This window comes from Drosophila novamexicana, unplaced genomic scaffold, assembly GCF_003285875.2.
Source record: "Drosophila novamexicana strain 15010-1031.04,08,12 unplaced genomic scaffold, DnovRS2.1 tig00000960-arrow-arrow-pilon, whole genome shotgun sequence".
Classification (NCBI taxonomy): domain Eukaryota; kingdom Metazoa; phylum Arthropoda; class Insecta; order Diptera; family Drosophilidae; genus Drosophila; species Drosophila novamexicana.
Window position 1 is genome coordinate 485292 of NW_020824833.1, and position 22951 is coordinate 508242.

Sequence of the window (22951 nt, forward strand, 5' to 3'; positions counted from 1 at the left end):
ATGAATCCAATAAGAGTGCTTAGCCTTCTGGCCTGCCTGGCTGTAGCTGCCATGGCTAGCCCCACCACCCGCATGCACGACAACACCGTTAGCCAGGCGCTGAAACCATCGCAGTGGCTGTCGGTGCAAGAGCTGCAGGCCATTCCCGCTGTCGATGAGCTAACCCTGGAGCGATTGGAGAACATGTCCCTAGAGAAGGGCGCTGAGCTGTTACAGCAAGTGTGTATGTATTTAAACATTTACCTGGAAACTTAGTTGTGGTGCTGATATGCCTTTCTTGATCTCCGATAGATCATTTGTCGCAAATCAATCACGACGTCGAGCCCAATTTCGTGCCCAGCAATATTCAGGTCTATGTGCCCAAGCCCAATGGTGACAAGATCGTGGCTCCAATCAGCGAAATGATCCAGCGTTTAAAGCAGAAACAGAACTTTGGACAGGATGAGGTTACCATCATTGTTACTGGCCTTCCTCAGACAAGCGAGACCGTGAAAAAGGCAACCCGCAAGCTCGTCCAGGCTTACATGCAACGATACAATCTGCAGCAACAGCAACAGCAAGCTCAAAAGTACAACAGTGAATCCGAAGAGGACAACAAGCGTCAGCGCACTTCCAGCGAGGAGGACTACAGCGAGCAGGCCAAGAACGCCAACACCAACACCGGCGACATTATTGTAAGCACATGCTTTTTGGCACAACAGCAAAACACCTTTAACATTTACCAAACTAAACAAACATGAATAATTTCGACAGGTTATTGACTTGGGCTCTACCCTGACCAACTACAAGCGCTACGCTATGTTGGACATTGAGAAGACCGGCGCTAAGATCGGCAAGTGGATTGTGGAACTGACCAGCGAACTGCAATTGCCCCATGAGACCATTCATATGATCGGCCAAAACGTAGGCGCTCATGTTGCTGGCGCTGCTGCCAACGAGTTCACCCGCTTGACTGGCCATAAGCTGCGCCGTGTCACTGGTCTGGACCCCAGCAACATTGTTGCAAAGAACCGCTACACACTTACCGGTCTGGCCCGCGGCGATGCCGAGTTCGTTGATGCTATCCACACGTCCGTCTACGGCATGGGCACGCCTATTCGCAGCGGTGATGTTGATTTTTACCCCAATGGACTGGGAGCTGGTGTTCCCGGTGCTGAAAATGTTGTGGAGGCCTCCATGCGTGCCACCCGCTACTTTGCCGAGTCCGTTCGCCCTGGCAATGAGCGCAGCTTCCCCGCTGTTCCCGCAAACTCGCTGAAACAGTACAAGCAGAATGATGGATTCGGAAAGCGGGCATACATGGGCATTGACGCTGCCTACGACATCGAGGGCGACTACATCCTGCAGGTTAATCCTAAGAGCCCCTTCGGTCGTAACGCACCTGCCCAGAAGCAGAACAGCTACCATGGTGTGCACAATGCCTGGGAAAGCAACAAGGACTTTTAATAGGCTTTCAGCTCCACCACCGTAGACTGGAAACTAGACAAAGCTAAGACAACATCAACCGCTTCTTATATTGAACTTAAATGTTAAGAACCAACAATTGGCGATTTATCTTAATAAATTAAATGCGAAATTTATGGCTTATACAAACTGACTCTTTTTAACGGCCAATTGTATAAAAATGATTACCATTTTTTAAAATTCACAATACAATTATGAACGGCGACTCTCTAGTGTTTTTTATGTCCAATTAAGAGTCTGTAAATGATGTATCAACTGAGTGGAAATGTGTCAATCAGATGCCATACCTAGTTTACATATTCCAGAAATTCTCATTGTGTCCATGTGTCTTTAAAACATTATACACTATTACAATAAATAAAGATATCTTTGCCCCGACGTACCAAATAGTTGCTGGGATGTCTGCCTCAACACAGACATATTTGTGAAAATCGTGCGATTGTTGTTACTAAGCGCAGCGATATTTTTTTAAACTTGTAAATTCTACAAAATTAAATTAATTTAATTTTAAAAATTAAATTCTTCATTATTATGTATTTGAAATTAACATGGTGATAGAACGAATGTTAACTAAACAAAAGTCTAACGTCACAATATGTACATATATGATGTGGTCGCGTCGTGTGCGTAACCTTTCGTTTTGAATACGGCCTTCTGGCAAACAAATTGTCTACCCATTGGCGCCGGAACTCGGCTCTGCAGCAACATCCTTAAATGGCAAACTAGCCGACAGAGAGACACAGAATATTGCAACAAACTCAACAGCATTCTTAGTTCTGGTTTCTTGCATCATCCAATGACTCGAAGCCCTGCACACAAACAATCATTCGATCAAAATAAAGGACGAAAACATGCCCGCATTTCAAGCGCATTATTGCTGTTTTTCAACAGATTTGTTGTCGCTTACTTTGGAAAATGTGCTTGAGTTTTTGTGTTTGATATTGTATTTGCAGACCAAGCCCAAGTACGGCGTAAATTCCTTAAGGTGGCACTAAAAGCTCGGAGTGACTCTTCGTCTCTATATAGTAACCTATTAATCAATGAGGGTTATTGTTAGCTTAAAGCTCACCTAAAGCTTTTGTCAGCTGTAAGGGTTGGCAGCCCTTATAAAAATAGATACAAGTTTGGTTGCATACCCAGTTGCCTTGGCAAGCCTGTCGCTGTTTCTAATTTTGTTAGCCATTTCCAGTTGTTGTTGTGCGCGTTCTACGCTTGATTTTATACAATCGACAATGAAGTCTTAATTCCAAGTTCGATTACGAATTCAACGTCGACAGCGACTCTATGCTCGCTCTCATTTTCTCAGCGACACTCCACTGTTGTCGCAGTCTCCACATCCCTGTTTCTGAGTGACAGTCACCTGCTCCCTGGTGCGCAACAATATTTTAGTATTCTGTAATTGTTTACTGCACACTGCCTACCAACAACAGCAAGCTCCTCAAATTGTTGCCTTGTTAACAACAGAGAGAACAAATACTGTTAGTGCCCAGTTAAAGCGACAGAAACAGAAACAGAAATAGAAACAAAAACGGCCCTATTGTTACACGATAGCGAGAAAATTTTCTCATTTTCGCGATGGTGTGGCTTTCTGTGTGTATTAAGATGAACACAATCAAACAAGAAAAAAAAATAAAAACAAATTAAAGTTTGCAGAATATTTGCGTGTGTGTTCGCGTATTTGCTACTAAGCACTATGTTGTCCAAATAGATGACACAGCAACATATCTGTCTGTTGCACACACACCAACTTTTTAATGGCTGAGTAGATAACGTTGCAATAAATATTTTATTCAGTTAACGTCATAAACACAACAACTCTGGCAAAAGCTAAGCACAAAGGCAAGCAGCTCGTTCGACGACGACCTAAAGTATGCAGCGAAAAATTGCATTTTCTGTCAAGGACAAAACAAAACTTCCTGCCATGTAGCGACTGGCGTGCATTTTGCCTGTGTGTGTGTGGGCGTGCATGTGTGTATGTGTGTTTTCAAGCAAAACGCCACCAAAACCCTTAAGACAAAAAAGTATCTCAAACAATCAAGCAGCGAAAATACCGAAGAAAAACAAAACAGAAAAGCAAATCACACGACCAACCACGGAGGCTGCAGCTACACAACAACCCCAGACAAGCAAGCCACCCCAATCGACATTTGGCGCCAGTCGGACAACTGTGTGGCCACCATGTGGTTTCATGCTTCAACGATGCTCCGATTATTTCCAATGTTTTTCATTCTACTATGGCTGCCCGTTCAAGTAAGTCGCCAAACATATTCATTTAACGCAATGATTTTGTGGCCTTAGTTCACGTAACTTTTGCCAAATTATCAAAAAAAAAACGTATGATTTCTCTCGTCGGGAGTGCTCGACTAGGCTAACTTCTACACACATATACACCAAGCAAACACATTGCACATACTCACGAACGCCGCTTACATTGCGGCTGAGCTGCTTCTTCCCTAGCCCCACGCTTAAGAAAATGCTTTCGTGACTTATTTTGAATTGATGGACACGGGCCAAGTTATCGATGATATAAAGTAAACTCGCAGTGCACGGGCACCAGGAAATCATACACGCACACTTTCAAGCCTACCTGCTATGTTTGCGGACAGACAGACACGGCTACATACTACACATACTCGACATACTCGACTTTTGACGCTGACCAGGAATGTAAACACTTGATGTCGTCGAAGATGCTTCCATGTGCCACAACCATTGTACCCTTTTAACCCATTTTCAATGGATTCAGGGTATTAAAAGTGATGTACTGCAAGTGCACTGTCGGTTGCGCCCGACTAGAAGTTACCGTGTACTTGAATGGTGCCAAGCTATCGTTACAAGTTTGTTTGGCTGTATCCCTTGAAATGTGTTTTTTCTAGCTTCAAAAATAGCAAAGTAAATATTCACAGCCTGTATATACAATACGAGAACACATTTACAAAATTTTGCGTTTCCAACTTTTATAAGCTACGAAATCTTGTGTCAGAATGATATTGTAGAAATGGAAATGCATTAAATATATACGCGAGTATTTGTTCTTTGAGTTACAGAGATCGACGCATACCTACTGTCGACCAGATGGATAGACAAATAAATAAGATGTACATATATACTTAATGAGGTCAGAGATGCTTACTACAGACTGTTACTCATTTCATGTTCGCCCCAAATATTAAATGTAAATGTGTCCATATAGGAAATCTAAAATCCAATGGATTCTTATTAAATTTCGAGGATTATACCAACATCAACATACAAAGATTGGTGCATACAGCTCTTATAGTTTTTCAGTCCACGGGGGTTCGACGGGGCGAACTATCAAGAATTTGAAATAAACTCGGCTGCGTATGGTATTTGGAAACTTGTATTTCGAATTTGGGTGCTCTGAATCCAATAGTCAGGCACATTGTTTAGATGAGGTCGGCTGTTGATGCTGATCAAGAATAAATACTTATTGTATGTATACATACATATATCTATGCTGGGATCCTGCAATTTTAAACGTAGGTCCTCATAGTGCCAAGTTTGCAAAGTTAAAAATCAATATAGCTGTTCTGGCTTTTGGCTCTACCTTGTAGCTTATTTTAGCAAGAGGCACCAAATTTAGTATTTAGGCTCTCGTATAGTATGCCCATACCCATATTTAATTTTTTGGATACGTTCCCTCGCTCAAACCAAATCAAAAAAAAAAACTATTTTTGGATGTATATTCGGAATATTGATATTTACACAAATTAATCAACAATGCGTTTTGGGCTTAAGGGAAGAACTTGCGTGCTTATGCATGAATGCTTGTCAACTCAACGGTGGGTTTAGGGTATCTCCTAGGCGGGCACTCCCGACTAGAGCACTCTATCATGTTTTTTGTTTTGTTTCCTTTTTTTTTTTTGCTATTGTAATTTAGCTCTGGACTATTTTACATTGAAATTGGTAATTCTAGTAACTAATTTTCTTTCTCGAAGCTCTTATGTTTATTAATAGTTATTAGTGCTCATAGCATACAAATAAGGTCACAAGCCAACCTGTCCTCCATTACCCTTTCTTTTCTATTGCACTTTGCAGGTCACGGCTCGCTTCTGCGAGGGCGGGCACATATGTTCGCTGCCACGCGAATGCTGCACCCAGGGTTGTTGTCCACCATATCAAAGTGGACCGCGACAGCTACCCCCACCGTCGGAGCATGTACTGAACTTATTCTTTATCAGCCATTGGTTCTTTTGGTAAGTAGAAAATGCAGATAATAACATATATATCATCATCATGGTTGCAGTCACAGTCCCCTGTGACGAGAAGCTCTGCAAAGCGTTCAAGGTAACTTTGCCGGGGCTGATTCGCATTGTGTGCTATGGTATATGCCAATATAAACACGAGTATGAGTATTATTATTGGCAGCAAGTTGGCCCCTGACTGAGTTGTGTCAAGTCAAAACAACGCCTTATGCAAGTCGGCCCCGGATCCCCAGACGAGACAGAAAGCGGCAAATGGCATTGCCAACTAATGAGACACTGTCTGTCACTGTTCCTACCGCAATTTCTCTTTTGCTTGTCGAACGCCTGTTCACATAATCAAATGTAGCGTCGCCGAAAAGCCAAGCAAACAGGCAGCTCATTTAGTTGGAATTCGATTACGAACGGAGCCGGCCGTTACTATCTTAGCCCTCTTACCGCGCCTTTTCTTGCACCTACACTTGTGCCTGGTCCTGTTCCCTTTATGGGCTTTTTCATACAGACACGCCAGCTGCAAACGGAGCAGTAAGAGAGCTTCTTATAATTTGTGTATACCTCTCAGCAATCGTAATAATATGTTATTCCCCTCTTAGGTGCGTCGTGGTGGCCGTCATTTTAGCCATACTTTGTGCCTACTCGTTGTGGAAAAAGCGACGTACACTCTGTGGCTGGGGTTTTACGGAGCATCATACACAATCCGAGGGAGATTCGGCCGGCTCCTGCTATGCACCGCCGCAATATAGTCGCTGCAATTCGTTTCATCACCCTCCCCCGCCGTACACGGAGGTAAGTTTCAATATACTTTGAGATGGCCGATTTTCAATTACCTGGTCAATTTCTTAAATGTGTTTATTTGAAACGAGTTTCACTTACTTATTAGGTGGCATCGAAACCGGATCTATACCCGCTCGTTTTTACATGCAACAACGAAAATAGCAAGGGAAATGCCGGCTCCAGCTATTTGATGGTGCAATATTTTCGCAACTACATTGTGCGTCCAACGGGCTCACTGAGTGCCGCCAGCACTGTTGACTCGCTTAGCTCCAGCTTCATTTGCAATATCAACGAGGCCAACACATTGGTGCCGCCACCCTACTCACGAGCGGCCAGCCCTGAGCTAAGCCTACATTACGGTGCAAACAGAGAGCCACCACCTAGCTCGCAATTAGCAGCGCCGCAATACGGCTTGCCACGGTCCGCATCCCAGCTGGTAGAGCCAGAATATCAGCCACGAGCCCACTATGCTACCGTTGCAGTGGACAGAAATACAGGACTTGGCGCTGGCACAGCGCATTATAGTACACGGTTACATAACTCGCACAGCGGACACTTCTCGCCGGGTGAGTCGTCCGTTGACTCGGCTGGCCTTATGCATACCGGTGGCGTTGGAGGAGGCTTTCTGCAGTCGCAGAGCGATCAGCATTTCCGCTACATGGTAAACAGCCGCAGCAGCCTCAGTGATATATTTGTGAATAACAGCTGTGCGGCGGGCTTAGGAGTGGCTGGACCAGATGTGGGTGGAGCTGCAAGTGGAGGGGCCACACAGACATCTTCATTGTGCAGCCTGGCTTTAGCAGCCGGGGGCACACCAGCCATTTACAACAATGCTTGCATACAGTCCAATCCGCTGCACAGTTTAGAAAACTGCTGCCAGTTAGTGTCAGCGGAGGAAGCGGCTGCAGCGGTAACGGCGCCCACAACAGCCAGCACAGTGTCTGGAGTAAGTAGCCTCTCAAATATTGGCACGCCTGGCTCTCCCCCCCAAGCTACTAGCCCAACCGGCGAGGTGCGCGAAATACTCGACCAAATAAGTAAGCTACAAGCGGACGTCAGCTACGAACAGCTGCTGCTTACCGGTGGTGCTAAGCCACGTTTGCAGCACACGCTGTCCAGGCCAATAACACGACCCGCCACACTGCAACACACCGCATCAACACCGATGTCAACAACGCCGACATCAGCGACTCCCAGTAAAGGAAAAAAGTTCTATGCGTCGAAGCCGCCTAATAAGGCGTTATATATACCAATGGCAGTAATGGCGCCACCGCCTGCCCAACGCTGTGTGCTCAAGAGCCCCATTAGTAGCGTTGTCAGCGGTGCTAACTTTTTTGTTAACCGCGGACGGGTGGCCCGTAAGGGTTGGATATCTCGCTCGGCACCAACAACGCCAGGCAGCGGACTCCCGCCCAATCGATTGGGTGATGACAGCCCATTATTGAATGAGCACGATGAGGATACCATCGACGAATCTGGGCACGGGGAGCAATTGGAATAATACACGCCGCCCCCACAAAACGGCAGAGATAGTTCAAACACCTATAGATGTAAGCTTTTAATCAAACTGCAGCTTAGTAGGTCATCCTTAGATCGCCTAAAATCAAAGTGCCAAAAAATACCAAAAAAAAAAAAAAAAAAAAAAAATTAAATCAAAAAACATCTTAGACTTTTAGGCTTGCTCTGAATATTATTGATTTTCAGAGGTTGTGTCTTCAGAGCACTTGTTAATCTCAACTTCAACTAAGTATAAACCATACAAAAATTTAAAATAAAGTCGCTTTTATTCGTATTTTTACCTATGAAATTTTTATATTGATCCAACGTCCCCCACTCTCTTCACTTCAAAATGCCAAAATTTGTATGTTTTGAAGTTTACATTCATTATTTTGGAGTGGCCATGTTATGTTATTGGAATTACTAACCACATCGTGAAATAACCGACGCTGTCGTCATTTCCACTCACAATCTTCAAGACTCGACACCATTTGACTGAAAACAAGATTAAGCGGGGATTTCAATTGCAATGTTCTCACTTGTTTTTTTTTTTTTTTTGGTGTTTTCTGGCAAATTGACTAAAATAAATACACAACTGAAAATGGTTTATGAATGGATTTGTTCGTACGTACTATTCTATATAATTAGGTAGACAATTCAAAAAAAAATAGTTGGCTAATACTTGTAACTAAGCAGGCCGACCGTGTTCCTATTGCACAAAAAGCATGCAGCAACAGCTATAACATCAATGTATCATTGATGAAATTATGTAATATGTATGTACATATGAATGTATTAATTAATTAAGTTCTGCAAGTAAAGGACTAAATCAATTTTTGTGTGCTTCAAACTATATTGTAAATGTTTCAAGCTTAATTGTAAATCTAAGGTATATGGGAATTAAAAAGGAAAATCAAAAGTGTTCTAGTCGGGTGCACTCGAGTAGTAGATATTCTGAACCACTCGCCGAGCTTTGTATCTTTAAACACCTTCCAGCTTTATTCTATACACACTTACACAAAAACACACATATAAACACACATACACATATGTGCAAATTCACTATGTTTCATACATGTGTTCTTGAAAAGCAAAATTGTATATTAGGGCTTTCAAGCAAGTAAGAGAGCTTTAGTCGGGAGTGACCTACTTGGAGATTCCCTACAAGAGCTCGCCTCACAAGCATTCTTGCTTCCCTCTACACACACGCACTCACGCCGTTAACTGTGCAACTTACTCTGTGGCTGCGCAGTGACTGCGCTGCTTCTTTCCTTACCACCACACTACAAAATGTGTTTTTGTGACTTACTTCGGAGTTTATTGTCCGATCGTTTGGGCATGAGTATGCCGTATAAATGTGTGTAAATATAAAGACTATACATCTATAAATGCCTGTATTTTCAATTTTGTCGGGAGATGTATAAAAACTAAAACATTCAAGATCTGCGTATAGCATACGAATCGACATTCCAAATGTGATGGCTAAGCTTAAAAAACAGGATTTCGATATGGATTCTTATCGATTTCATGGAAACGGAGCAGGTCGGACAGCATGGAAACAAGGAATACCTACGTTCAATTTTTGAAATATCGAGCTCTTAAGGACGGACGGATAGACAGACATAGGGACTTGGCTAGATCAATTGGTGTTGACCAAGAATAAATACACTTTCTGTGGTTGAAGATGCTTCCTCCTGCCTTTTAAACTAGTTCTATGTTTGGTTCAAATGTTTCAAATGTCAAGCATCTGCTTTTAGTAGTTTCAGAGATCGACGCGTTCATACAGGTGAACAGATTTCGGACATGGACAGGTCGACATAGTTCAACTAAAAATGAATATTTTTCGCGTTCAAATTCATATCCAAGGATCTATATGAAAAATAGTTTCAGACGTGTTTCACATTTTTCGCAAAATCACAGCATCCACGGTAGAGAGTGCGATTCAAATTTTTGTTGAGGAGGTTTTAAGTTTTATTCGATTTGCTTCAAACTTATTTTCAAGGCTCTACATAAGAAGTTAATTTGAACGTGTTTCAGCGAATTGGCTAATTCGACCACCACAACAGGGGTTAATTAGCGATAAACGCTTGTATTAAAGTTTTTTATAAACCTTCCGATCCGCCTCAAACTCATTTTCAAAGATCTTTGTTCGCAGTTTTCGAAAAATGCATTCCTCCTTGGTGGAAATTGGGATAAAGCTTTTTTGTGGTTGACTTTTCTCGATCAAATTCATATCCAAGTGCGATTCAAAGATTTCTTGAGCGAACTTTTAAAAAAAGTAAAATAACGGCTGTATGAAAGGTATTTGTTTAAAATCCGATCGGTTTCAAAATCATTTTCAATGCTTTTTGAAAAAAATTATTTTATAAGTGCCACGGACAAGTCCGGGCTATACCCGCTCGTACATATATACATATACATATACATATACATATATATATATATATATATATATATATATATATATATATATATATATATATATTTTTTTTTTTTTGTTTTTGTTATTTTTTTTAAGGTACATACGAGTAATATGAACAATATTTAATCGATGTAGAGTTCAGAAAATATATAAGGCAAAATCACACTGAATCAGAATAATACATTCATAATTATATACAACATAAATTAATAATATGAAATTAAAAAATATATATGGCTGAATACAAGCCACAGCAAACAATGCGGCAGTGCCTTTTGACTACAAGCGAATAAGAATAATTAATACTTATGTAATAGGAAAAAAAAATAAATTATAGAGTTTGCGGTAGAAAATAATCACCAAAACAAAAACATGAAAAATAATATAATAGACAAATAAAGATGCAATAAGTAGGGTCGTACAATCGGCAAAAAACAATCGCAAAAGTCGCGAATACCAGCAAGTTAAATATACCCTCACCAGCGATAACGACGTACCCCTCGGCAATATATTACCAATGCCAACCTACGTTGTCCTGTCACAGACGAATGGTAACTGAAGTTACGTTCAATTACAATTACAATAAATAGGTAGTATCTGGAGTATCCGGTGGTTTCCACGTAGTCTATTGAAATCAATGTTAATTTTAGTTAATTAATTGATAATGTAATTTATTAATAATTTTATGTATGCAATGGAAAATAAAATACAGAATATATCGCTGACCTTGCTCTGCCGCACAGAGTATATGCTTAAGTGCTATCACACACTCTCTGAGAGAGCCTGCGAGCTTAGGACCAGAGCAGAAACGGAGTTCATGTGGGACCTAAAGTGAAGGGCCATATTTTTATCTTGTTTCATGGATTAATGAGTACTTATAAGTCTTATTACTCCATGTTGTTCCATTGAGTAATGAGTACTGATAGGCGTTTGGCGCATACCCTAAGCGATGTTGCCCTCGGGGGTTATATTAAATAAGAGCAAGGCCTCTCTAGAGCGCTGTTGCCATACATTTTCTTACGATTTTTTATTTCTGGGCGAATTGGCGGCTTCACTGAAGAACTGTGGGAGATATAGATATTTGGGCCTGCGCGCCCATTAGAGGCCAAACAGTTTTAACGCTGTCGAGCACGGATGTAAATAAATACACAAGTTTCAAGACTCTGATTTCAAAACATTGGCGAAAGCGTTGCGTTCATTTGAATAGGTGGCCAGACGAACGGACAGCATGACGGACATTGCACAAAACCAATATACTCGTTCTCACTTCGCAAACCGAGTTAAGCAATGCATTCGATTAAAACAGCAGATAAACTTTGCTTAAAGTGCAATTTATTTTGAATTTAAATTTGAGTACATATATCTTATAAGATGCGGCTCATTTAGTACAATAATATATAAGGTATTTTAGTATAACTATAAAAATAAAAACAAAACAATTTAATTTATGTGGTAAATTGCAACACGTACTACATTACAGTTGGGTGCAACCGACTGGACAATGCTCTAATTACAGTGGAATAAAAAGCCCAAACAGGTTGATACTCTATAGCTTCAGTTCCAAGACCAACTCTTAAATTGTGGTAAAAGTGTGTCTATATATTTTGGAATTCTATACTTTAACTTTACTTGTAAGAAAGTATGAAAACACACTTGGTCATCTTAGGTTAATTTTTTCGGAATATTATATGGTATTTGAACATTATTTTCTAAGTATTTACATATATAATAACTTACGCGTTAGCCGCGTCTTTAGTGAACATTTTATTAAATAATTTTCTGACTAAGGTAATCAAAAGAAACAAAAATAAACAATTATTTCCGGAGGCCGAAAAATATTTACCCTTGTATACATATTGCAGATGAACGATATGTTTCTATCTAAAACTCTATTTCCCCTGATTATTCCTATGGGAACTATATGAACAACTACGCTTAAATGTTAGCACGAATTTAATCAGCTCGGTTGGGATATTTTAAAAAAACAGAACATTTTTCTCATATGAACATATAAAAATGATGGAACGAGGCAAAGTTTAATCGAGAAAGCCCGAAAACCAGAGGTCCAATTTGCATAGGAACAGACAAAAAAGGCAGACAGACAAACATGGCTATACTAAATACTTTATGGGAACGGAGATGCTTCCTTCTGCCTGGTACATACGTTTGCGCAAAAACATCATACCATTTTCAATGTGTACAGGGTATATACAGATATAATAAATGCAAGACATATCTGGTAATTGGTCATTGCTTTAGGGCGTGCGCCTCGCCGAGCTGCTGCTGTCCATTGTTCAGTTTTAACTTGGACTCGAACTCTTTGTGGACATTTTTGTAATAGGGTCCCAACTCTTCGCGCACCATATCATACCAGCGCGCCAGCTTGTTTCGATTTTTGAAGGCATTGAAGCCAATGCACTCTACAAGAAGAAGAAGAAACAAAAGAGAATAAGTAAATGCGAGAATTATTTGTGGCAAGCAGAACTTGTATAAACAATACTTACTGGGCTGGTCAATTTCACAGATTGCACTCAAATCCGCATAGGATATGTTATCGCCCAACATGAATTTTCGAGAATTCAGGAACAGCTCCTCAAAGTCATTTAGTGTGTGCTCCAGCTGCTTGCTAGCTACATTAACCTGCACATAGAATGTATGAATTTTGGGATATGTCATATATTTGTATGTATATATGTATATATTATAGCTATTTATCCTGAAAGACTGAAATACAGACAGCCCAAACTTTATGCGATGTAAGACTTACATGAAAAATGCATACTAAGAATGGATTTTAAATTATTCCACTTGTAACTGTTTCCCATCCGATCGGATTCGAACTCATTTTCAAATAGATTCGTGCAAATTTATTTCACATTTCAACCTCAACAGGAATAAATGTCAAAGTTTGTTTGGACTAACGTTTATTTTGGTCCGATCGGACTCACTTTGACAGCTTATACATCACGAAATAAAAATTTGGAAAATGCAAGAATTCGAGATCGCTTTTAAGCATTCATTTACCACAAGTAAGAGTGCTCCCGCTTCTAATGATATAGTTTCATAAATGAGTTTTAACAACTTTGTGTGGATACGAGGGATCTGAATCGTCTAGATCTGAGTATAGCAAACGATAGTCCTCATACCCAATTTGATGGCTTTAGCTCTTATAAGCTCCGAGATATGCTCAAAAAGCAGAATATTGATATCGACTTTTATAGATTTCGTTGAAATGGAGCAAGCTTTTGATGTTTTCAAATAATCAAATTTTCAACTCCCTAGCTTTTAAAGACTCTGAGATAGACGAGTGTGGCTTGGTCTCTTTCCTCTACTTAGGTGCTTTCTTCAACATGTTACATGCACTGGCACAAAAGCATTATTTCCTTTTACCAGGAAAGTAGTTAAACTTACCGCACTATCGGAAGGTCGTGTTTTCTGCAGGTAAGGCACCAGCCATTTTTGCTGGAAATAATCGGTACAGGCCACTGCCATATTGGACTGCTGCCAAGCAAGATACTCATCGATGCGGCTGCGACCTAGATAACGATGCGGATACCAGTGCTCGGGCACTAGCTTCTCGCGAGCTAGATGACGGAAGATGGCCACGCTCTCGGACAGTTGATATCCCTGATCGGTGATTGCGGGCAGCTTGCGAAACCGATTGACTTTGTCTCGAAACTCGCCCGTTAAGTGTTCACCTTAAAGAAAATGAAAACACAACAAGCATACTTATTATTACTTTGAATTTCTCACAGGCTCGATAATATGTATTTATGTACACACATATGCATTTGTTTTTTCCCATACACCAAACCCTTTGAATGGGTAAAAATCTTCGATGCATGTTGACCAAATGTATGTAGCAGACAGATCGATATCTATTGACAAAAAGTGATGAACTCGTTTTAAGTAAGCATTTAAAGTCTCTAGCTTGTATCGTATCAGACAGAGACGGAGTGACACCCGAACATGGCTAAATTGACTCAACTCATTGGCCTGATTAAGTATAAATACTTTATGGGGTCAGACATGCCCCTTCTGCCAGTTATATACTATGCGAAACCATACCTTTTTACACATACAATAACAATAAGAGTACTTTAATACTAACAGATAACTAAAACCCCACGTCGAGCTGCTGTCACGTGCATTTTACCTTCCTATTGCACAGGTACTCACACTCAAGCCAAATACGCAGCTTCTTCTTCACTTAGCCACACACTGTGGGAAAATCTTTCCCAATTTACTTCGGTGCTTATTGTCCGATCTTTATGAAATCAGAATGTGACTAAATCCCACAGCCAAAGAATATACCGCTAAAACTTGGTTTTTTTTCAATTTTAGAAGGAACTGGGGGGATATGTAAATGTATAATATTACTATGTATATTGTACAAGAGTCTATATGCCAAATTTCGTGTCTCTTACTCTTATAAGCTTTAAGATATGCTCAAAAACATGATATCGATATCGAAAAAAGAACTAGTACTTCGCGGACATACGGATAACGGATAACGACTATTGATACTGATCAAGAATATATCTATTTAATTGGGTCGGAGATGCTTTCTTCTGGCTCTTACGTGCATTTGCGCAAAACCATTATACCCATTTCTAAAATGGTTCAGGGTATAACAAAACAGCACTATATATAAAAGTATTACAAATTTCCGAAAAAATGCTGTGTCATTGTGTTTTGCATCGCTTTGCCAAATAAAAACCAAACTGAACCAAGTCAAACATGGCCCAAGCGATGGTTGTTAGTTATGGACTTAGTCAAGGTTAAATGTCGTTGCTTTGTTAGATCGAGCATTAAACTATGCGCTAAATACTTATAATACCTATATACTTATAAGTTAAGTAGGCATTTAAAAGCATACAACTTTTTGACTTCAGACATGAATATCTCGAGTTTTCCGATCGCCAACATCCGCATTTGTTACATGCAAATTGCAGATAAACTAAGAGCTTACCCGGCGGCTTCCTTGCTGTCGTAGTGCAAGTGCAGCCAAACTTGCTCGCAGTTGGACTTTAAGCTCAATAGTTTCCAAAAACGACGACTTTTTTTAAGTAGTTGTGCCACTTAAGCTCACTTTTTGCCAGTGATATTTATTTGGCGACTGGCCACTGGCCCCGAAACACGGCATTGACGTTTGTCTACAGAGCAGACAGCCTTATGCAGATGCAGACTTGGTTGCATGTGCACGAGTCGAGTATCTAAGTTTGCACAGTGTACACATGTACTACCTGTACACATGTACTACCTCAATGAGCTTAGTTACATTTTGCCTCTAAATGGAAGCCACAACTGAGTATTCCGTCTTGCTGTCTGCTAGTCAGTCCGTAAGCCCGCATAAACGTAACGTAAAGATTGATATTTGAAACTTGATATATGAACTCGTGTATATTCGCGTAAAAGTGTAACAATTTTTGAGTCACATCTACTAGGGTGCGGAAAAACTGTGCAAATCGATATCTACCAGTTTTAAACATGACTAAATTAATTGAATCATGAGTATATATACTTTTTGAGGTGCGACATGCTTAGTTGTGCATGTTAAATAAATTTGCAAAAAGCAATGCCCCCTTTCTTAACCCTTTTTAATGGAAACAGAGTGTAAATATAACTAAAAATAAATAGATAAATAATTTTTAAATAAGCAAAAAAAAAATACGTTTTGTTTTGGATCAAAAATAGCATACATTTTTAACAAAAATGTGTTCCACGTTTTTGAGGGATCCGTCTGTAGCACACATTTGCACAAAACCATCATACTCTTCTTAACCATTATCAATTGGTTCAGGGTAAACAAATTGTTCTTGGAAGATCTTTTAAATTAATTTGAGCAATTTGCACTATTCTGCAAATAAAAAAAGTTTCATTTTGTGCCAGATTAATCTCTACTGCGCCATACATGCAGCTAAGCAAACCAGAAATTTTTGTTTGTTTAATATCCTGTGCTTAAATGGCTAAGACAAAGGGTATTTTGATTTTGTGGCAATTTATATAACGTACAACACGGAAACGTAGATCAGCTAACGGCTTATGGTTCGGATCGTTGCCCACATCTATGAACCCAGGCTTACGTCGAATATCTATAATTTTTCAATAGATCTATCAATTTATCAGAAATCAAATGAATTATATTTACATAAATGTAGCAAACAACATTTTCATACATCATTTTAAAAGTACGCCAGATATGAATTTGAAATTTGTTACCCAATATCAAAAACAATCATAACTAGTAAATATTCATAAATAACTTTAAAATCACGTTTCTTACTAATTTCATTTGCTTCTCGATGCTGGGCACAGGGTATATCCTAGTCCGGCTCTACCGAGTAAAGTACTTATACTTGTTTTTATTTGTTTTATTTATTACAAGTGTGTCAATATTTCTGATTCTATTTATAAACGCGTTTCATACTTTGGCCACATAAGAAAACTTTGCAGCTGGGTGCGAAATGCATTATAAACCGATATATTGGTACAGCTAGAGGTGAATGTTTGCACTCCTACACATATGCACACCTGTACACAAATATATATTATATTTATATACATATGTATGTATATGAATAAATTTAATCATGGCAGTGCAAACATTTAATTTGAATTGAAATATACAAATTATATATGCATATGTATTTATGTAAGCACACCAAGCGTAATAAATTTTTGGCGACCTACATACTACATATGTATGTACACATGTATAAATAAGTAGTTATTTCCAAAAGCCACAATTATGGTTGACTGGTGAACATAGATAGGTAATAAATTAATAAAATGTTTATACGAAGTGTGCTATGCATCGAAGGAGATATCTGCGACCCCATTAAAGGTATATACTATATGCATTATCAGTATCAACAGTCGACTTGATATAGCCTTGACAGTTCTATATGTTTTTTGAACGTTTTGCAAAATCTTATCAATAATGAGTAACTATATCATTTAGCTCCCATAGGAACAATCTGACAAAAATTGAACTGTATCAAAATGTGATTTCTTAAGCCGCCCAAGCAAAGTCACACCATCATCGTACTACTGTATCTTATAAACTAAACATGAAAGATTGATTAAGTTCTTAATTTTTTTTATTGGGGATGTGAGTACATAATCTGAGGGTATATAATCTTCAGCACTTAGAAGATAGCTAGCTATACCCTCTTGAATTTTGCGCTCTGAAATAATGTTTCAAAGTTTTTAATATGAGACTAATGGAGATTTAATTCCGACAACAAGTATGATAATGACCAACGAAACAATTTTTATAAATTATGTTTCTAGTTCAATTATCATAGATTATCATGTATTAGCTTACAATACTTTTTAAAAGTGACATTAAGCGTGCATACCTGTCTATTACATACGTACACATTTATGTATGTATGTAGACAAGTTTTGCACTTTCCCCTTCGGAAACTTGATAAGCGGAATTTCAAACAAGTGGAAAATTTTTGAAAATACTCATAAAATATCAGAGACTCACTAAGAAAGAGACAGAAATAGACTAAAGTGCATAATACATGCATATGTTGTATTTGAATTGATTATTGAGTATGTATGTGAGTGTGCATATGTGTGTGTGTGTGTGTGTGTGTGTGTGTGTGTGTGTGTGTGTGTGTGTGTGTGTGTGTGTGTGTTTGAGTCTATGGGCTGGTAAAGGCTGATGACGAGCATTTGGGCACGTACTCAACTTACCTTTGACCATAGAAATAGGTATCGCTTCGAATGGAATTTTTGATGCCTCCAAAAGTATGTAGAGGGATCGGCTAGACTGATTCAAAAAATCAAAATAGAACTTTACCGGTTGCGTCATTTTGTTTTTGTATTCCTATAATTATAACTTAATTATTTAATTCTCTGATTTGTTTTTTTCTGCAGCGATAAAAGCTGGCGCAACACAAAACGCGAACAAAAGACAGAAGTTCGAATTCCAAACACGAATAAGCAAAATAACAAAATAACAAAAACAAAAACAAACGCCTGTAATTGGTTTTAGTAGCAGGACTAGCAGCTGACTGGTCAATCGCTCTAACTGCCGTTTTTAGACTGAGCTCTAAGCGTCGCCGAATGCGACATTTTAAACGCGACGCAAAGGCATTGGCAGTAAAGAAGCCAACGTCGCTGCCGTCTATGAGCTGCGCCTGCGCTGCCATCGGCAGCATTCGAAATATTCATATCTGTGTGAGTGTTTTTATGTAGACAAGAGAGGCAGTGGAACAGCTATTGAATGAACACATGCGTGGCGCAGCTGCTGACGCGCAGTCGTGTGTGTGTGTGTAGCTGCAAAGCATGAAAAAGAAGAGAAGCCGGTCGCCGATTGCTTGCTTTGCCTGCTTTTCATACCCTGTACCCAAATTGTTAAGAGGAGTATACTCGATTTTAATTGATACTGCTTTTGGCTCCGATTTCTAAAAATACTTCTTAAAGCTAAGAACACTAGGTTTGGTATTCAGACACAAATACAGCACAGATAACGTTTATCTCACTTTTTTGTTAACTGTGTCTATTTATTTTGGATGTATCAGAAGTTATGATCAAGTGAATATTTTATAAAACGAAGAAACACAGCCGCTGTTTAAATGTGCGGCGTGCGCTTCGTTTTTGTATGCGCATATGTATGTATGTATATGTGTATATGTGTATATGCCAACCCAGAGCAAGGGGAAGGGTATCTCTCTTAGTGGGACATTATCGACTAGAGCACTTTTACTTGTTTGTTTTCGTTTGGCATTTTGTTGCGTTGCTGTTTCTGTTATACTAATTATTATTGTTTTTGTTTTCACAGTCGAGAGTTCGTTTTGTTGTTGGTTGGCAGAAGTGCCGATGTTCTGCGCATTTAATATACGATGTTGAGCAGCCCACGCCGATTGAGGGTCAGTTCGATTAGCTTTTAAAAAGATGGGATCCGTAATAAATACCGCTATGTTTACATATGCATCTACCTACATATGTGCACGTACATACATGTATATGTATGTATGTACATATATATCTAATGTAAATATGTCTATATTATGTTAGTTGTTACTTTGACATACACATTGTACACCTATTTACTGCTTTCGTAGTTGATTTTAACTAATTAAATTTCAATTTTAAATATTTTTTATAACCACTTATACATTTATACGTAAGCATCGCCGTATATGTATATACATATATATATGTATACGTATGTACTTAAATTAAAGCTGGTGACATCAGAATTTGCTTGTATTCCCTGTGAAACAACTCTGTCATGAAATGTGTAATGCATAGAAGAACATATATCCGATCTCATAATATATATATATATACATATATATATTCATGATCCACTGATCAGCAGCCGAGGTAATGTAGCCATGTCCGCCTATCCTTCTATCTGTTTCTATTCAAAGTAGTATCTCAGTTTTAAAGCTACCGTAAGTTGCAAGCAGTATATGTACATGCATATATATACATATATACATATGTCGGAGCCGGCCGATAGGACCACAATATATTAAAAATCTGGCATAGAATATTTTTACCTAATTCGACATCTATTCTTTTCACTAAGCGTCCTACATATATGTACCTGTTAAGGTTTGGACTAATAAATCATAAAGTTGACATAGAAACGATCGGTTGGCAAGTAAGTTCTTGAATGAAAAACTTGTTTGTGTCTCAAGATATTCGGACCAATGCCGTAATTTATTAGTTTCTCTATGCTCCTTACATACATGTATGTATGTATATGTAAAATTTTATTAACATCATTGACAGTTATTAGTAAAACCATGCTCCTTACGTATGTATATGCAAAATCCTAACAACTTCGGAAATTTTTTATATAAAGCTGCCAAAGGAACGATTGAAAAATTAGTATTTATATGATTAACTTTCTTGTTTATCAAAATATCTTGACCAAACTGGGCTATTCTAAATTATATATGTAGCTCCGTGAGAAAAATCGGTCGAAAAGTTAGTTTTTGTTTGAAAAAATAGTCTGTTTTTAAGATATTTTCTCACATATCTTTAAAGCCGTAGCCAAATATCTACAAGCGTATAAAATCTTCAGCAAACCATAGCAGTCCGTCTTTCTTGTTTTATTAAATATTACAGTAAATATTACATTTTTGTATTATACTTGAAAATGAGTTTTGGGCCGTTTTTCGCGATTTTTTCACACTTGTAGGTGAAATATCCTAAAACCCCGTCTGCACGTTCATCACATAAAGCAACTAGAGTGAAACTTTCAGCTTCCTGGCTCTTACAGTTTGGGTTCTACTTTGATAGCCAATCAGTCGGTTGGGACAAACTGTTTTATTTATTTGAGGCATAGTGTTGGGCCTTGGTACTTAGACACATTTGTATGCCACATTGACGGGCTGAAAATTTCATAAAGATCGGACAATAATGACAGAACCTATTCAAGAAAGCATTGCAAAGGGATGTTGGTATGTATCTCGAATCAGTAAATTTTCCATATAAAAACTAATTTTTTGACAGAATTCCAACAATCAAAAGAAAGCTTGATTTTTGACTAATTGTTCCGATTGTATGGATTGTATGTTAGGAATGAAGCGAGACTATTTGTAACGAAAGCTCTACGCTAGGGTCAAAATATCTCTTGCTTATAATGCTAGTTAATGACAGCTTGGCGCTGGGCACAGGGTATCTCCTAGTCGGGCACTCCCGACCACTGCATTCTTACTTATTCTGTACTGTATCAGATATTATTGGTTTTGTTTTTGCACCTTCTTTGACTATTCTCGATAGCACTTTGCACTTCGCACAAGCCGCTTCTGCTTTTGTGATGGTTTCTGTTGCGGTTTTATTACCGCATACATACTATATTGTTATAAAATGTACACCTTATCTACAAGCGATTTGCAATCACAAATACCTACATACATACATGCAAGTAAGTCATTAGTCTGTATATATGTAAGTATGTGATATAAGCTATTATTTTGAAACGTGAGTATCCCCGTACTTCGCATTATCTTGTTTACCAACAAGCAAACAAAAGCATGAAAAGGTGATTTGGTCGTGAGTGCCCCACTAGAAAATACCCTGAACCATGTGAAAAACTGCCCCTATAAAGAACACAATATATCTTTGCTTCATGTAGAGTCTCAAAGAAGGCATTCTCGGACATACATTCCTTTTCTCATGCGAAATTGAATGTAATTTCAGTATTCAGTATGATCAGCCTGTAAATAACTACGTGAAAGGCAAAGCAACAGGAAGATTTATCTTTAAGAATTTACTTTAGGCAGATCTTTTATGAGGCAGCTATATATATTTTTAGTTGTCCGATTTTAATGAGAATTGGCAAACCTAAAAAAAAGTCCTAAGTATGATCTTCATACGCAAAGAAGTGTTTCGTACGAGAACCTACTTTTCAATCGGTCGTTTCCAAAGCAGCTATGTGATATAGTGGTCCGATCCGGCCAGTTATTAAATATGTACTGCCTGCAGCAGAAAGACCTATTATGACTTCAACACTAGTTTGCGTAGAAACAGGTTGATAGACATGGCTTCGTATATCAACTCGGCTGCTTATGCTAATCAACAATATATACATCATAGGGTCTTTCAAGCACTGTCTTGCCCAGGATTGTCATTTAAGCGATTTACCTTAGCACCACTAACCATACGATGCATAGATACGTCAAACAGCCGAATAATCGAAAGACGACAAATCGCAACAAGGGAACCCCAAGGGTTCCTGCGACCATTTTGTTATGCCCAGAGAGAGTAAGACTGCTGAATGTGGCAGCCGAATGCCGGCCTCCAAACCCGAACTTTCAGTTTGAACAAAAACCAAACAACATATGTATATGTATGTATATAGGACATGCAGTACAACCAAAATAGACATACTACAACGCTGACAGCTGGTCCAACATCGCGAGCAAGATAGTAAGAAATGCATATAATTTGTTCGACTGGGACAAGGAACAAAGGCTCCACTGACCGAGGATACTCTATTCCCGACGGGTGCCTGCGGAATACCCACTTTGGCAGCGCATGCATCGCATGCGAACCTCCAAGCGCCCCTTCAACTGCTCGATCCATGCAATCAGCGAGAATAGCACGCTATTTAGAGCATCTAATGAAATCTCGCGCACCCCCTTGGTCAACTTATCAATTAGCATCTAAAATTAGGTTCTCACACAACACTGATAAGCTAACGCACTCGTACGAATTTTCGCTTACTTAGCAATAGCGAATAGCGATCGAATGCACAAGCGTCAACAAAAGTTACTCCGTTGTTAATAATCGGAAAAGGGAGTTATTTCCAACTGCCGCTTAAAAAAAGTAGCCGCATTCAATGTTAAAAATAGCTGAATTCAATTTCTTAGCTCTACATGGCAATAAGATTGTTAGTACTTGTCAATAATAACCCTGTCATAGCATCGCATACCACAACTACACTAAAATATTCTTTTTCCCACCTCTTATGAACTGGACTCTGCGATGATTACCAATCGAACCATTTACATTTACTTAAATTTTGCACTATATATTCTTTTTACCTTTTTCACATTTTGAAACAAGTGTTTTAGGCATATCTCGTGATTAT

At 38.9% G+C, this 22951-nt stretch overlaps 3 protein-coding genes across 3 annotated transcripts; 2 read left to right on the forward strand and 1 right to left on the reverse strand.

Annotated features, from left to right (window-relative positions):
• LOC115765316 (vitellogenin-1) lies at positions 1-1534 on the forward strand. Its single transcript, XM_030708816.1, has 3 exons — positions 1-223; positions 292-674; positions 754-1534. Exons 1-3 carry the CDS (start codon positions 1-3, stop codon positions 1444-1446), a joined length of 1299 nt encoding a protein of 432 aa, XP_030564676.1. The 3' UTR covers positions 1447-1534.
• Positions 1535-3643: 2109 nt separating this feature from the next.
• Positions 3644-8105, forward strand: LOC115765306. Its single transcript, XM_030708801.1, has 4 exons — positions 3644-3714; positions 5524-5681; positions 6281-6473; positions 6568-8105. Exons 1-4 carry the CDS (start codon positions 3664-3666, stop codon positions 7960-7962), a joined length of 1797 nt encoding a protein of 598 aa, XP_030564661.1. The 5' UTR covers positions 3644-3663; the 3' UTR covers positions 7963-8105.
• Positions 8106-11711: 3606 nt separating this feature from the next.
• On the reverse strand, positions 11712-18423 carry LOC115765390 (glutathione S-transferase theta-1). The gene is made up of 4 exons (XM_030708918.1): positions 18091-18423; positions 13792-14078; positions 12885-13020; positions 11712-12800 (listed from the first exon to the last, which is right to left on the reverse strand). Exons 1-4 carry the CDS (start codon positions 18206-18208, stop codon positions 12628-12630), a joined length of 714 nt encoding a protein of 237 aa, XP_030564778.1. The 5' UTR covers positions 18209-18423; the 3' UTR covers positions 11712-12627.
• Between the last annotated feature and the right edge of the window lie 4528 nt (positions 18424-22951).

Excerpts from the sequence above, each read along its gene's own strand:
- LOC115765390 (XM_030708918.1), bottom strand. The coding sequence starts at position 18,208 with ATGACGCAACCGGTAAAGTTCTATTTTGATTTTTTGAATCAGTCTAGC. Across the intron at positions 14,079-18,090 it reads ACCTATTTCTATGGTCAAAG|GTGAACACTTAACGGGCGAG; the intron begins GTAAGTTGAGTA and ends ATTTTCTTTAAG. Across the intron at positions 13,021-13,791 it reads CACGACCTTCCGATAGTGCG|GTTAATGTAGCTAGCAAGCA; the intron begins GTAAGTTTAACT and ends TTCTATGTGCAG.
- LOC115765306 (XM_030708801.1), top strand. The coding sequence starts at position 3,664 with ATGCTCCGATTATTTCCAATGTTTTTCATTCTACTATGGCTGCCCGTT. Across the intron at positions 3,715-5,523 it reads TACTATGGCTGCCCGTTCAA|GTCACGGCTCGCTTCTGCGA; the intron begins GTAAGTCGCCAA and ends TGCACTTTGCAG. Across the intron at positions 6,474-6,567 it reads CTCCCCCGCCGTACACGGAG|GTGGCATCGAAACCGGATCT; the intron begins GTAAGTTTCAAT and ends CTTACTTATTAG.
- LOC115765316 (XM_030708816.1), top strand. The coding sequence starts at position 1 with ATGAATCCAATAAGAGTGCTTAGCCTTCTGGCCTGCCTGGCTGTAGCT. Across the intron at positions 224-291 it reads TGAGCTGTTACAGCAAGTGT|ATCATTTGTCGCAAATCAAT; the intron begins GTATGTATTTAA and ends GATCTCCGATAG. Across the intron at positions 675-753 it reads CCAACACCGGCGACATTATT|GTTATTGACTTGGGCTCTAC; the intron begins GTAAGCACATGC and ends TAATTTCGACAG.